The sequence below is a fragment of the Mixophyes fleayi genome, chromosome 11 (assembly GCF_038048845.1).
Source record: "Mixophyes fleayi isolate aMixFle1 chromosome 11, aMixFle1.hap1, whole genome shotgun sequence".
NCBI classification, from domain to species: Eukaryota; Metazoa; Chordata; class Amphibia; order Anura; family Limnodynastidae; genus Mixophyes; species Mixophyes fleayi.
Genome location: NC_134412.1, coordinates 27,056,024 through 27,073,331, shown reverse-complemented (window position 1 = coordinate 27,073,331; position 17,308 = coordinate 27,056,024). Strand labels below are relative to the sequence as shown.

General features: G+C 41.9%; 1 protein-coding gene across 2 annotated transcripts in view; it reads right to left on the bottom strand.

Moving 5' to 3' along the window:
* LOC142106951 (myosin-binding protein C, fast-type-like) overlaps positions 1–17,308 on the bottom strand; it is an 89,149-nt gene that overhangs the window by 11,724 nt on the left and 60,117 nt on the right. For both annotated transcript variants that reach the window (XM_075190015.1, XM_075190016.1), the window contains 5 exons: positions 16,294–16,382; positions 15,974–16,169; positions 9,793–9,932; positions 8,840–8,999; positions 4,204–4,340 (listed from right to left, as the gene is read on the bottom strand). In XM_075190015.1, the coding sequence (XP_075046116.1) occupies positions 4,204–4,340; positions 8,840–8,999; positions 9,793–9,932; positions 15,974–16,169; positions 16,294–16,382 (722 nt within the window). The remainder of the gene's footprint in view (positions 1–4,203; positions 4,341–8,839; positions 9,000–9,792; positions 9,933–15,973; positions 16,170–16,293; positions 16,383–17,308) is intronic.

Genomic DNA, 17,308 nt, shown 5'->3' with positions numbered 1-17,308 from the left:
ATCCTAAAGGCTGCACCCAACACATAACATTGAAGCATTGGAAAAAAGAAGAAAGAAAAAAAAAAATATGCATTTCAGGGGCACTCCAGGGTAGCCAATACATTAAAATATATACATTTTATTAGGTATGCATTAAAAATGTAGAATTGGTTGGATGGAAAGCTAAATAACTAAAACCAAAAATAAAAAACAAGTGTGCTGTGAAATTAAAAATGCAACGTAAATTGCATAGCCTTGCTGCTCCCATGAAATAATCCCATTATTATCTATAGACTTATACAATCTGCTTGTTCTTAATACAGTTTTTTTGGATAATACTACGTCAGTTTCTGTATCATTAAAATAAACATAAATTAGTGGAGAAAAATTTACAGACAGGACTACATCACTTCTGAAGTGGTATGACAGATGGTGACATTATAGACCCCTTTATGTTGTAAATTGATTTTTCATACACAGGTCTAAACAACCACACAGATGAAAAGGAATAAGATCTTTTAAAGGAGGCAGGGAGAAACAAACCAAACACATACAGCAAGCAATGGAAGGAGGGACAAATTAAATACATTGAGAGGGAAAATAAACTAAAAGTTCAGGTAGTGGCAGCAATAACTAATATCAGGGATGGATAAGACAAGTTTACATATTATCTGACATTTCCCCAGCGAAGAGATGTAAATCAGTGATACTGACAGCAGATAATAGCTGGAGGTGAATGAGGCGGTCGTCGCCTGTGAGACCCCTTGTACATCAGCTTACAGAAGAATGTCTTCTTCTTCTCCTCCATGCTTTTGTGCTCATGTTTGGGGTCCGCATACATGTAATAGAATTCTTTCAGTAAAGTGCTAGCTACACCCCCACATTAGGTTGGCCACACCCACTTGGCAAATGTCACTCCCACTGATGGGGGGGGGGGGCGCCGGTGTCCTGTCTCGCCCAGGGCACTAAAATGTTTAGTTACGGCACTGGTTAGCACTCCTGCCTCACAGCGCCAGGGTCATGAATTCATGTGGAATTTGTATGTTCTCCCCCTGTTTGTGTGGTTTCCTCCCACACTCCAAAACATACTGGTAGGTTGATTGGCTGCTGACAAAATGACCCTAGTCTGTGTGTGTGTGTGTGTGTGTGTGTTAGGGAATTTAGACTGTAAGTTCCAATGTATCAGGAACTGATGTGATTGACAAATATTCTCTATACATCGCTGAGGAATTGGTGGTGTTATATAAATAAATGGTGATGATGATGATGTTTGTGTATCTGAACATGGTGGTTTTACAGCCCAAGATAGTGGCTTCAGACAAAGGTGTTACAAAGTAGACACATTTTGTATGTTTTGCAGAGCAACAGCGTGTCAACACAAAGAAAGTTTTGTAAGCCAAATACATGTGCAAAAAGGAAGAAAACTGGGCGAACATGGAGGCGTGCCCTTTGCTTTCGAGTTTTATTTTGTTGTGGGAGGGGATACAAAGAATCATCATCATCACCATTTATTTATATAGCGCCACTATTTCTGCAGCGCTGTACAGAGAACTCGCTCACATCAGTCCCTGCCCCATTGTGGCTTACAGTCTAAATTCCCTAACACACACAGACAGACACACAGACTAGAGTCAATTTGTTAGCAGCCAATTAACTTACCAGTATGTTCTTTTTGGAGTGTGGGAGGAAACCGGAGCACCCAGAGGAAACACGGGGAGAACATACAAACTCCTCACAGATAATGCCATAGTCGGGAATTGAACTCATGACCCCAGTGCGGTAAGGCAGAAGTGCTAACCACTAAGCTTTTTCTGAAAATCTATGCAACTTGAGGCACATACAAGAATTAGCTATGCAAATTTGCACACATGGAAGCAATATAATTAAAGGCTCAAAACTGAGGGTTCAGAACCATACATGACAAAAAGTCACTTTATCCACTATATAAGGGTCAGACCCGACGGGTGTGTAATGTGTTTTAGGAAGGGCTGGACAGTAGACACCCGCCGGGTCCTCACATTGCCCCCTTAATAGCGTAAATGTAACAGTCGTGCTTGACAGTGTCATGAATCTCAGTGATGCTATATTCTAATGCCGGAATTCTTTTCAGTCAGTTTTTCAGCAAGTCGGAATTGACTGCAGGTCGGAATTTTACTGTCGCTGTAAGTGCTGTCGGGATTATTGTGTTCGCAGTAGTGACTACAACCACATAACTTATGCTTAGGCAGGATCGGAGCTATCACTAGGGGAACCAACGCAGTTTTGGGGCGCCTATAACACTAGACCTGGAAGTGGTGGAGCCAGAGCAGTGGGATGTCCACGGGGAAGTGGGCTTCCGCTGGCCCTGTGCTCAAGTGTGGCACACGGCAGCAATTCTGTCCAACAGAGCAGAAAAATATGGGATGAATGATGCATGTAGTGGACATACATCCATATTTATGTGCATAACAACATATATTTTTGCCTGTACTAAATGACCGCAGTAACTCCCATTAGCTCAGATGTAAACAAGGAAAAATTAGTGATACCTGCTGTAACTTTAATGTTATTTAAAACAACAAAAAAGTGTTCTCTTCTGAAAAGCTAAACTAAAGCTTATTTCATTTGCACAAATAACAGAATGTATTGTTCATTTCCTAAATGTAAAGAAAAAAACACGAGGGCAATTAGGCAGCATCGGCTCACTGAGTTCCGTTCAGACAATGTGTCTTTTTCTTCAACCTCTGTGTGCAGGATAATTATCACACTGAACATTTGATATATATTTTATGTATTTTATCGAACGGCCAAGCCAAAACGATTTTTTTTTTTGTGTTTCAGGGGAAATCTTTGGAAACTAAAAGATCCATTTACTCACATAAATAAAACAAACTTTGAGTTATGTCTAGTCTGGACTCTAACTTGAGCCAAAAATATATAGATTACTGCCAGCTGTATTTCGGGAAGTCATTTCTATTTTTTTTTTAATTATTACACAATATAATTATTGAATTGCAGTACAACTGCAAAAGCAAACATGTAAACGTTACGTCGTTCAACAAATGGGCTGATGGAATTGGCCAAAGCACATAAAAGTTAGATTCTCTTTAACTCCAGAAATATTATGTTGCTATGTGAAGGCATGCACACAGTCCTCATGTAAATGGTGAACATGTCTCCTGATTGGAAGGGAAACTCAGATGGTGCCAAGTTTACCACTCCCTCATCCTAATATGTGTTGGGTCCAGCAGCGCAAACAGCTTTCTCCTCTCCCAGATGTCAGAGCTGTGGAACCATCGGCTGCATTCTACTAAATATTGGATGTCAGGGAAGGGACATCCAACAAACAGATATATGGGAGTAGGCGTGGTAGGAGGTATGGCCAGTACAGCTGTGAGGAACCCGGACTGACCTCTCCGTCTGTCTGGGTCCCCTGGACTGTCCGGGCCTCTTAGTCTGACTGACCACGCCCTTTCTCCTCTTCGCTGCTCCGGCTCCCAGGCTCTGATAGGCTGGGAGCGCGCAACATAGCGACATTATCACTGCACTCCGCTCTCCCAGTCTATCAGTGGCTGGGAGCTGCAGCATAGCGGAGGAGAAGGTAAGTTAATTGGTCATTAATTTGATGGGAAGGGGGGTAGGTGGGAGAGGGGAACATTTGCTGTGATTGCGGGAAGAGGAGTGGGGGACATTTACAGGGCTGGAATAGGAGGAGAGGAGAAGATTTACTGTGAATGAATGGGGGGAGAGGGGAACATTTACTATGATGTGATTGGGGGATAGAGGAACATTTACTGTGATGTGATGAGGTGGGGGGAGAGGGAGGGGAACATTTACTGTGATGGGATGGGGGTGGAGGGAACATTTACTGTGACTAGGGAGGGAGAGGGTTTACATCTACTGTGAAGAGGGGGGGAATGGAGCAGTTACTGTGAGGGTATGGGGGAGGCATGTACTGTGATGAGGGAGAGTGGGAACGTACTGTGATGAGGGAGAGGGGGAATGTACCGCAAAGATTGAGGAGGCATGAATGGGGAGGGGGCCTACCAGATTAATTAGTACGGGCACCACAGTTTCTGATGGCAGCCCTGAGGCGTGTCTTACTAGTAGGAGTTGTGGAAAAGTTTGCAAACCTTCTAACTTCTTCTAACAAAAGAAGCGAGAGGTGGGTTCTATGGAATGAACAATCTTTATTTCATATATAGGCTGTTGTGATAAAGTCTCTCACCAGAGATAACATCATACCTTTGGTTGACCTCTTACAGCACAATTCAAAGCTGTGCTGTACCCAGCCACTACAGTGCGGTCTATGAGAGGGGTAAGGAACTTTGGAGCCATACTTGTATCTTTTTCTTTGTAGTCCAGAGGCTTATGGACTAATCCTGTGAGGAAACAAGACACATCATATTAGCAATTAACGCATGACATACATATTGTTTCTCAGTGCATATCTTGGCCCCTCTTTGCCCTCAGTTCACTGTGGTTTTCATATGTAAGGGAAAGGGTATGCAAGATCCTACCCCACCCAGCTTCACAATGTATCACGTAAAACTGGGGATTCAAACATCCAAGGGACTTGGGGGGACATTTACAAAAATGCAGTTTAGTGAACCTTCTGTTTTTTTGGCATATTTCTTGCCAGTTTTTAAACTTTTTTTAATGATTTTCCACTAAAAGTAAATTGGAAAATCGCTGTCTTACAAAGCTCCACAAAGCCTCATTACAAATCGTTCCGATTTTTTTTACACGATAAGACTACAAACTGCCAGAAAACTCGCTAGAAAAACCTCCAGAAATAAGAGGTGGTTGCTGTTCGCGCTGTCTTGCTTCTAGAACGTGTATTAAAAATAATAATAATAATAATCAAACGCTCCCATCTGTAACAACTCAGTGCTACACAGCATCCGGACCTGTCCTCTTGGGGGAGAGGGCAAACATTCAGGTCCCCAAACATAGATATGCCCGGCCCAATGCTAAATAGTAAAGGGGTGATCCTGGTACCTACTGGTACAGTGCCCAGATTAGTCAATAAATATCTATTAATGCCCTCATTGAATAAATAAACAAATAAATAAATAATATTGCCATCGAACATAATTGTGCCCCAAATTTTTCTGTAGTCCAGAGGCATTAATAAATACTTACCTACAATCCTCCTCTGTTCCTGCTCTGACCTACACCACATACAGAAGAAAAAAAACAGATGAACTGAATTGCTCCCGAGAAGGTCTGGTAAACCATCTACTTGATGGTCAACTAATCAGGAGCATCTGTTTTCCAAGTAAGGATCTTTTACTTCACCAAATCCAAGGGTTCGAAAGGAGGATGTCGTAAGGCTGTCAACACCGATTTGGTATCCCAAGGAGCTACTGGGGAACTGTATGGAGGTTGTAAATGCATTACCCCCTGTTAGAAATTCAGCACTTCCGGTAAAAGTGACATTTTTCTTAGAAAGAAAACCGAGAGGGAAGAAACCTGAACCTACAGTGAACTCAGTCACAAACCTCCATCCACACCATTCTTATCTGAAAGTGGTTTTCTGGCCTTAAGTATGGTCTTTACCACTTTTTCAGACAAGCCTTATGTCTTATGGATCATGGCTTCAACAGCCACGCCATTAAAGACAGCAATGCTGAACCATGGTGATGAAAAGGCACCTGACTTAGCAGGCCTTGACCCCATGAAGGACCTGATGCCATGTTGAGAATGTCCATATGCCAAGACCATATTCCAGGACCTTCTTGTCCAGTCTGTAGCAACCAGGATGACTCAAACACCCGCTGTTTTTACATACTGCATCACCTCCTATATACTATTTCACTAATCACTTTTAGCGCAGTCCTACTTGTGCTTTGCATTTTATACTGCAAAACCCACTGAAGCTTTGCTATTGGGAAATGGTAAATCAGATGAAATTTCTAAGGGACCAACATGGAATCTGCCAACAACACCTTTGGGTCCCGTGTTCTGGAGCAGAATCACTTCACCTTGTGGTTGAACCGAGATGCAAACTGGATCTTTTACAGCCATTCCTTACAGGAGATGGTGTCCTCTAGCTAGAATGTTGAGATCCAACACATTTATAGGGAGCTTTGACATTGAAGTGTGGCAGGCCCCACAGCCTGGCTGGCTTCTATTGTCGCCATAGTCCACTGCCATATGGTGAAGGGGTGACCCCTGTTGAGGTTGTCAACCAGAGGAGCAACTGGCACATCATTGGAGACAGTCTGATGAGCTGACTTGTCAGATGGTGCTGTGACTTGTTCCATTTTGATCTGGAACTCCCTCCTGTGGAACTGTGAAAAGTACACCACCTTTTGAGGTCAAGATCGGCTTCCTTAAGACCTTCATGCAAAATGAAGACATGTCTGTCTGTAAGCTGAGACTTACTAGTCCCTGTATAGAAAAAATATTGTGCTCTAGCAAAAATACCCTCGTTCCTGGGTATCATACAGCATCCCCAGGAAAACCATTCTCTGGGAGGGTGTTAAGTTGGATTTATTGCAACCATGAGTTTCCAAGGCTTGTGCCACATCGCGAACACCCTTGGCTGAAAGGTAGAGCACAAAATTAAAAATGATGGGCCTGAATAGTAAGTATGAGAAGATACTATTGTCCTTCCCAAATTGAAACATGCAAGTATGCATCCTTGATGTCCATGGATGCATTGAACTGTTTAATGCTACTTATGACAGACCTCAGGGACTCCATCATGAACCATTCCACATGAAACTCTAGAACTTTGACTCCTTGTCTTCTCCGTAGGCTGGAAGGAGTGAAACCTGGATCTCTTAGGTCTGGGAGCATCAAACAAATACATCCCCCCCTGTGGCCTGGCTAATAATGTCACCCAGCTCTGTGTCCAATAAGATACTACCTGAGAATAGCAGAGACTCAAGAGACCTCTTAGACTCCGCACCTGCATCCCACAGACAGAGTGCCTGGTATACCAAGGCCACTGAGGCTGAAATTGTCACATCTCTTAGTCCAGCAGTCACAGCCATATCCCCAAGATATTTGGATGCTCACAGGTTTGCTCTACCAAGGTCAGCAATTCATATCAGGTCAGCCAAACTGCAAACCATCCATGAAGTGTCCCGACCACCACTCTCTCTTGACTCAAGCTGAGGCTAAGAATGGTCTAAGATAAATGCCAACCACCACATAAATGCATTTAGTATTTCCTCAAATTATCAGTGTTCGCCATCCTTAAGAGCTGCAGTTTATTCTATGCTACACAAAGTAAATCTTCCAAATTGCGGGAAGAGGTGAATAAAAAACAGTTTTGTCTCCCACTTACACAAGAAATTGTCAGGAACCTCAGGAAATATGGTTTTGAATGTTTACTTCTTGACACACACCCTGTCCTAAATTATCAACACTATGTCTGCTAGAGGAAAGTTCCTCAACACAGGAAGAGTTCTCAAAATTAGAATCCTCTAACATTCTCCTGGGAGGAACAGTCAGGATCTGATGCGCTCCTGGACTAAAGCACCACAGCTGAAGTGGCGGACTCCAAAATCCTCCCCAAAATGGAGGAAACCATAACGAGCACCTGCGCTAACATCGCCAACTTATAGCCCAAGCCAGTTTGTCATGTGTAGCATCCCTAACATACACAGAACAAAGTCTATTTAATTGCAGACAATTAACCCATTAGTATGTTTTTGGAGTGCAGAAGGAAACTGGGGCACTCGGAGGATACCCATGCAAACATGGGGAGAACATACAAACTCCACCCAAATAAGGCCATGGTCGGGAATCGAACTCATGACCCCAGTGCTGTGAGGCAGAAGTGCTGACCACTAAGCCCCCGTGCTGCCCATTAGACAATGAGAGCCGGCAAGGAGGAAAATCTGGCAGTGAGGAGATAGGAAATGTGGATTTGTTCTGTGCCCTAAGGATGGCCCCCAGAGACCAGACTGTGCCTAGTGGGGGATTAATGGACAGTAGCACCCAAAGGACATGGTGGAGGCTCTGTACCCCCAACTAGGTGCAGGCCCTGGAAAAAGAGCTGATTACGGGTTCTGTCTCCTCTTTCTTCTCTCCCAGTGAACAGCAAGGAGTTCACTCAACTTAGGCTGTACCTGCAGTGCACAGATTGTGCTCCTACTGCAGCACTTGGGGGTTGCCACAGCACAGGAACCCTGGTCTCTACCTGCAACAGTAGTGACCAGCCCCCAGGAATTGTGGGCAGACAGTTCCCTTACAACAGGGGGATAAAGAGGGGTGGGGGGGGGGTCAAGTCTTAGGGGGAGATTCAATATGGCGTGAGGTGTCTCTGGAACTTCCACGGAGGCACCTTGCACCAATGTTATGGGGGAATCTCTGAAATGTCATCTGATGAGTGGAGATTCCTACTGTAATTGTGGCTATGTGTACAGCGCGTGGTCTGTGTGCCACTTCACTGGAAGTTGAATCTCCCCCCAAGTATAGATATTTAAAGTGGAGTGTAGGCAATGCACAGAAACTTACAGTGTCATAGATCTGTAAGTTTCTAGGCATGTGCTGTACATAAGGCAGGAAATACGTCCACATTTTATATTTCAATAACCCTTCAGTGGGATATCAGGGTAAGACTGAATAAGTCATTTACTTTAATGCACTATATAGGTAAATTACATTTATTTTATTTTACTTGACAGGATGTGGTGCTACCTTGAAGTTGAAGATGACCAGGCATGTAGGAGAAGGCTTAATGATTGATTTTTATTAAGCATATGTGCTTTTGTATACAGTATGTGGGAGGATTCCAGGAGGCAGATGTGATTTTGGAAAATGTTAAATTAAATCAATATAAATGTTTATCAGAGAGATCAATTATGAAATGATTTGCAGTTACGTATGAAAGGTTGATTCTATTCTATCATTCTACACCTACCTGTTTTCTGAATGATGGCTGTGTTCTTGGATTTAGTGGGGTTCTCACTAAGACCACAAATGTTCTCACTGAACACTCTAAAGAAGTATTCATTCCCCATGATAAGGTCTGAAATAGTGCATCTAGTTTGTCGATTGTGCTCAAATACAGTGAACCATTCCTGAAGAAGCAGAGAGAATTAGATAATTTAACAGCAGAAAGAGATACATTGACTAGTCTACTCTCTTTAACTGCCTACAATTACAATAACACAAATTATAGCTGTCAGCTGTGGTTAGAATTAATATTTAATAAATTTAAACATTACCCTTGCTTACGTCATTCCTATCTGTTTACACTCACCAAGCTTAACCAAATTCAACTTCCAGTGTTGGGGAAGACAGTAAGACACACTTCTTCCCTGAAACACTACCACATTACTTTATAGCTATACATATGCATATGTTCTAGTAGGATCCAAAGGACATGCTCTGTGACATGTCTACTCCATCAACTATCCAACTAGCAGTCTGCAGCTTAACAACTCCTGCAATTGTCCTCATTTCCAATCTCAGAAAATGGGGTCTATTTACTAAACTGCGAGTTTGAAAAAGTGGAGATGTTGCCTATAGCAACCAATCAGATTCTAGCTGTCATTTTGTAGAATGCATTAAATAAATGACAGCTAGAATCTGATTGGTTGCTATAGGCAACATCTTCACTTTTTCAAATCCGCAGTTTAGTAAATATACCCCAATGTCTCTTAGGGTGGTGTCAGATGGGCTTTTTAAATGCTAGCACTTTCCAGATAGAAACAGGGGGTAAAGAGGGGGTAGGCAATTGGTGGCCCATATTACTGTCTACACTGGGGCCCATGGCCCAGAAGATACACTCCTATACATAACAGTGAATAATGAAAGTAATTTTAATAACATATTAAAATGCAAATGTGAAACTTAAGCATATATATTTACCATTGTCTTCTTGTCGGCTTTTTGTATGGTGTACCCTGTGATTTCTGAGTTTCCATTGTCCTTAGGAGGCAACCACTCCAGCAGGGCATTAAATCCCCAGACCTCTTTGACAGCTACTGCTAGTGGGGGACCAGGTTTTTCTGGGAACATAACAAAAAGTATATAACATATCATATAACTACATATAATCAATAAATAATACCTCAAACACATTGAGCTTAGGTGATGAAGGACCCTAAACCAGGGGCGGATTAAGGGAATGGAGGCCCCCAGGCTAAGGGTACTGTGAGGGCCCCCCCCCCCCCGTTAGGCCGTCTCCCTCGTGAGGCCAACCCCCTGAGCACTTACCTCCTTCCGTTCTCCCGTCACTCCCTGTAGTGCTTCCGTGGTGTGCAGTAAGCTCCTTACTGAGGAGATCTAGTGAGATGAGACTATGGGGGGTATTCAATTGTTGCCCCGGGCGCCGCCGGAACGAGCGCGTTAAAACTATTACCGTTTATACGGTAATATTGTGCGTAATTACCGTTCAAAAGGTAATTTACTCGCTCAATTTCAGCTCGCTGCTCAGGGAGCTGCGAGCTGAAATTGAGCGAGTAATTACCGTATAAACGGTAATAGTTTTAATTTGCTCGTTCCGGCGGCACCCGGAGCAACAATTGAATACCCCCTATGACTCACAGTCTCACTCTCATGAGATCTCATCAGTAAGGAGATTACTGCGTGCCACGGAAGCACTACAGTGACAGCAGGCAGCTAACAGCATAACATTTGCTGTTAGCTGCCTGCCATTCTCCTTGACCAGCTGACAGTCGGAGCCGGGGGCAGGGACGCCCTCGACCCGATGATGCCGGTGGGCCCCCCAGATGCCAGAGGCCCCTGGGCTCTAGCCCAGTTAGACCTCGGGTTAATCCGGCCCTGCCCAAAACACAATTACAGTGTAAGCATATGTATTTTGTGTGAATTAAATATGCATATGTATTAGTATTGTGTCCAATGTATATATACAATTACACAAAGATTGCGTTCTATAAATAAAATGTACAGATTTGCAGTAAGATTCTATTTATCAATAGCTAAGATGAAAAAAAGTCCCTTATCGCTGCACGTTAGGCTAAAGATGAGCAATACTCTGCTGCCCTAGCGATACTGGTCTGGAGCGGTAAGGGTTAACCTACTACTTTGTTGGGCCAGGCTATGCAGATATGCAAATTGAAAAAAAATGAATTAAAGTAATGGTTACAAAATACAAAAAAATTATTAAAAATGTACAAAATATTTAAAAATCTATTAATTTAAAACATGCTTTCTTCAGGCCAATCAGGTGATAAACGACTGATTGGCTCAATATCACAGTAGTGTAAGAGTACTGCTGCAATACTTGAATGGATTATGGTATGTAAATGTGTATACAGCAGCGTTATCACTGGCAATAGCCCTTTCATGTATAAAGCGAGAAACGCCAGTCACCAGTAAAAACACCCACACAGGCAATAGGGCTTTTCGCCCCTTTGGGCTGAACGGCACAATCATTCACCATTCATATAATATATCGCTCTTGCTATTCGTGGTAATCCTGCCCGCTAACATTGAAACACAATGGAAATTGCAGAGTTATTGCAATGCGTTCCAGTGCGTCCACAGCGCTTTGTAGTTTGCCACCTTGGGCCATTGATCTAAAAGAAAGATGCTTCATCTGTACGTGGTTTACATTAAGCTACTCATGTGACCGTGGCATGTCACATGACTTATACTAGATGAATGTCACCCGTTGGATGGAGCCATACATTGCTTTGCCTAACCCATCTAGGTCACATGAGAGGTGGATCCATCCAGTGTGTCCTCAACGTATACTTGTGACTGACAACAAAAGTGGTAGCGGCTTGTAATCAGTGTTTATTCTGTAATCACAAAAGGTTTAATTGACCATTTCCAACCATTCTCTATGGGGTATAATTGTATCTGCTGCACAACAGTCCATGGACATATTTATTTAATCAGAAATTAATGATTCATCATTGTTTTACCAATACAGCACTTATTGTAAATATTTAGATGATGAAATAAGGAACTGGTTGGTAGCCAGACAATGGAGCTAGACCAGGATGCAGGGCAGCGACATCACTAGGGGACTTGCCAAATTCTCAGAACAGCAGGAGCACCTTCATGACCAATTCAGGACTGGTAAATTCACACGTTAAACTCTGAATTAGGAGGGATTAAAATAAACCTTCTCGCACATTCTGTGGCTTGTGATAGAGCTGGGGATATGCAGACCTAACTGGCTATTATCCAACAGGATGAGTTAAATATAGTTGAAATAAGGGAACCTGATCTTTACAGATATTCCCCCCACATGAACTTTAAACGTTGTGCCTGCCTTGGTCAGCAATATGACGGCAGAAGTTAACATTTCAGTTCATTAGGAACATAGGAAACCTTAGCTAAACCTCTAAAGGAGAGTTACCCCATGTCAAAAGACGAATACATTTATGTTGATATTTTGTAACGTAGGGCTAGCTGTGCTGTCTCATTTTATATTGAATGCCAGAACAGATCTGTGTACTCTGAAGATCATTTGCAAGTTGCTCACTGTGTGCTAAAATATTTTCGTGTAATTCTGTCCCAAGTTCCTAGTCACTTACTTGGATTAATATATATACTTCCTTAATTGCAGCAATATCAATATCTGCAGCAATATTTGTGTTACTTCCCCCATTCCATTCAATTACATATTACATGTTTTAAAAATATACATTCAGAGAATAGTATGATATAATTTTCCTTAATCCCTATTGGGTGTATTATTTTTACACAGTTTAAGAATTACGTTTGATAAATTATTCATATCTATCTATCTATCTCTAATATATATATATATATATATATATATATATATAAAATCACAACCACTGTTTTTGAAATACAACATCATAGCAGCTTCCAGCCGGCTAACACTGTTAGGGGGGTATTCAATTGTTTGTTTTAACGCGATAAAACCAAAAAAAACGAGCGCTCTAAAAAAACTTCATATTATACGGTAATTTTGCGCGCGTAAACAGTTAATACGGTACTTACTCGCTGCCAGCGGCTGAATTTCAGCTCGCTGCTCAGGGAGCTGCGAGATGAAATTTAGCGAGTAATTACCGTATTAACGGTAATATTTTTAGAGCGCTCGTTTTTTTGGGGTTTAGCGCGTTAAAACAAACAATTGAATACCCCCCTTAATGTTATGTTAAGGTTAATGTTTCTCATTAGTGTACTGTGAAAGGTTATGTAGTCATGGCCATTCTCGTAGGATGCTAGAGGACCTTGAATGCAACCCTTTCTATTTTTGGTCTACCTAGTGGTCCAGTGAGTATAGACAAAGCAAAGATTATGATTTTGAGGTCAGATTACACAAATTTACCTTCCTGGTGATTTCACTAGAGGGCGACGTGCAACAGGCGAATGTATAACGGCCCATGAATCAGGGGTGATTGTATATTGAGGCCACCTAAGCCAGCTGTCTCAGGCAGCAAAAATTAACCCCCTCTTCACTGAGGCTTTTCTCACCCATATGCTGAGTACTTTAGGGCTCATAACATATTTAGGAATGCCGACTGATCAAAAAAGAGAGTCCCCTTATCCCAGGTATCTCCCATAGACTTTAATAGAGTACGCACATAAACAAGCGTGCCGTGATGCGAGCGTGCATGCGCACACTTGTCTGTAAAGAGGGAAAGATTCCTTTCCTCTGGTAGCATCCGAAAACCCACAGATCGCTGTGAAAAGTGATCTGTGGGTTTTCTTAAACTTTTAAATGCAGACTCATCCTTAGCACTCAAGAGGTCATGTACTGGATGAATCTCACTCATCCTTAGCAGTCAAGGGGTTAAATGTTCTTAGCTTTTAAAATCCCATTTTTTTAAGCAAAAGTCTAAATGAGATGTACTTAGCTTATTGGCAGATCAAATAATGCTTACAAGTTACCATATTTGTCTTTTAAAGTGCACACCACTCATATAGAAATGTTTATGGACACTTGTATAAGAAATAGGAAGAGGGCCGTTTTGGTAACTGTCTCGGGCAGTAGGAGGCTAGGCACACCCTTGCCTAGAGTGCAAACCATAGAAAAAAACAACTTGAAATTCTCTTTCTTGAAGTGCTTTTGACTCTATTGAAATAGACCAACAGGATTGGGGAACAGACTGTGTCCCCACACTGCAGACCACATTATATCTTTACAAAATATATATATTTTTTTTCGACTTATGCTGCAGCCTGGCATAAATCCCAGAATCCAACGTTACTGTACAGTAGTGGAATAGTAGAGCAGACAATAATAAATGCCCATGGAGAAGAGAAAATGCTGTTTGCTAGACTTCTGTAGGTGAGTTCTTTAATTCATAAATGTTTCAGATGTGCAATGGTCTACGACAAGCTAATCTATCTAATTTAGCCACCGATGTATGTCATGTGACCAAATCGCAACATTCACTGCTAGTATATATTAGTTGTTCTACCTTTGCATATATTTCATTACGTATGTAGGTTAGATGCAGGGGCGGATCCAGAACTTAATTGTACCGGGGGAATTTAGGGGGGGAAGGGTGATTTAGCCCCACCCCCTTTTTGACACCTAAGGCTGCCGACGGCTGCACACTATGTGCAGATCCGTTCGGCAGAGTGAGTTAGGGAGAGAGTCCTGCCCAACTGCTCTGATTGCCACAATCAGAGCAGCCGGGCAGGACTCTCTCCCTAACTCTCTCTGCCGAACGGACCTGCACATAGTGTGCAGCCGCCGGCAGCAAGCCCCTGCTAGGGGCCCCCCCCCTGGATCCGCCACTGGTTAGATGCCAGCCAGCCGAGCAGCCAATTAGGCTAATCTGTGCTATGGAGCAGCAAAGAGGAAGGTGAGAATAGATAAAGTACAACATTCAACAACTACACAACAATTTTTAATCCTGTAGCCAACCAGGCTTGTGAAACGGAAACTCACTTTGCTGGGCATTGCCACTGTACCTAATATCAAATACCATCATCTGGCCTGATTCATTTAGGAGCGTAAATACTGATACTTGCTGTATTTTGCACATGCCCAGAAACTAACAATATGCCAGTGAACGCAAGTGTATGCAATTCATCTTCTAGTGCAAAGGACAGTTAGGACAGGCTACGATTTAATGGGCGTAAAGAGGAAGGGAATGGATGTATGCACGTAGTCAATGTACAGTAAGGGCGTGCCAAGCCAGAGCACATGCAGCATTGTCCAATTCAAGCTTTGGACATCTCTAAGGTACGTGATTTTCAGTTTCATAACTTGCACCAGATACAGGTCTGGTGTAAGTGCCGAGTGATAGTGATGACGGGCGCATATGATTGCTAGAATATGTGTTTGTAATCAAGAGCAACTGTAAAAATGCATTTTATGTACAGTAGGCATTAATAATATCAGGATTAATGTTCTTCAAGGAAAAACAAATACAAAAACCTTTTTAAAAAAGTTATTATGTGCCTGATTCATTAAGGAAAGTTAAGCAAAAGTAAGTAAATAAGGCAACACCATGTTGCATTGGAGGGGAAGTAAATTAAAAATGTGATGGCAGATTTATATTTGGGGTAGGGCATGTCCTTGATCAACTTTAAATTTCAATGTACAAATAAGCTATTAAGTATTTGTGTGCAACATGAAAAAACGGACAGTATTTTCTTTATGTGCAAAATAATAAACTAATTTGCACCCCTTGCATTGTAACATGGTTTTGCCCAGAAAACTTGAGTAAGAAAACGTACTCAGTTTTATGCTTAACTGTCCTTGATGAATCAGGCTATATTATTAACAGGTGACAATAATTGAATACTTTTTTTACTGTGTGTTCTCCTGGAACTTTATATACCACATATGTATTGTACGTAGCCTGCAGTGTATTGTGTCTGTCAGTGCAGAGCGTACCTAGAACCGTATTGAACAAGAGACGTTACTCCAGATCCGGTTGTAGATGAATACAGACATGCGTATGCTCAATTTATGTGTGTTTTTATAAAATCGTTTGTATTACATTCCTTAATGAATCAGGTCCATCATTTCTAAGACTGATCAGTCAACAAACTTTGACTCCAATATTATTATCTCAGGCTCCCAAATACTTTAATCAAGTCCATTATGTTTGTTTCCTATTGGGTTTAGAGCTACAAAACATACCCACAACCCGAATGTTTATTGTTGCACAATCCTCCATATTTTCAATCTGTACAGAAAGGCCATATTTCCCAGAGTCATCCCGTACGGCGGATCGTATAAAGAGGATGGTGTCCACATCCGTAGTTCTGATACTGACTTGCTTCTGCTCCAAAGGTTTGCCCTCTTTTGACCACGTGACCTTTGGTCTTGGCTTTCCCTATACATTTCGTCAGGGCAGAAATGATAAAACCATTATATGAAAATATTTGGACTTCATTGTCTATTGTGCAAAGCATTCTTCACCCTGTTCGTTTCATTGCATCATCCATTGGACATCTTACCTGGAAGGGGATAACCAGATTAACTTGCTCTCCTACTCTTCTAATATATGTCTGCCGGAGGTGTCGCGGTAAACGAATCTTTGGTTGTTCTGTAAAATGAATAAAAATGATATACGATAAAAAAGCATGACAAAGTAGAAGTGTAATAAAGAAAACAAAATGAAAAGGTTTTTTTAAAGGTATATATTTGTATAAATCTGCTCACAAAGAAAGTGGATTTTGGTTGAATTTTGGTTGAATATATTTCAATTTGCACATGTGGACTCGTCACACCTCGTCAAAATCCATGACCTGATTGGAATGGCTCAACCTTGATTGACTCAGGAATTAAATGAATTGAACAATGCACCCCTGACCCTTTGTCTTGTGTTGTCATTATCCAGCATGTTGTGGTTGCTCAGTTCTGCACTTCAGCACTCAGATGTTTGTCTGGCTAGATTGCCTACTCATGCTGGATCTTCATATTATAATGTGTAGGGATGGGCATAAATCTTACATACATAAGCAATATCTTCAAAATTATACACACAATAAGTGAGTAGATAATTACTCAATATACACACACAATAAGTAAGTAGATAATTACTCGATATACACACACAACTAGTGAGTGGATAATTCTCGTGCCGGCTCCTTGAGGTCTTCAATTATTTTTTACCAAGCCACAAGGGCTACAGCTTTTGTTCTTTTTAATGTCATTAATGCAACCAGTGGTGGAACTACCATTGGTGTAGCAGGTGCCGTGCACCGGGGCCCATGGAGATAATGGGGCCCACTGCATGGTAGACGCAGAGGGTCAGGGGCCCCGGTTCACTCATCCCCTCCGCCCTACACTGGGGCCCACAGCTCGCTAGTTCCACCTCTGAATGCAACGTTTTATATCAAAATATTTTAATTAAAGTACTTGTTACCACTAGAAAAAATCTCAAGAGATGCACTGTGCAGAAATGTAAATGTCACATCCAGGTCCAATCTCCTACAGCTTTAGAGTCCCCCCCCACCAGTCATTAAGATA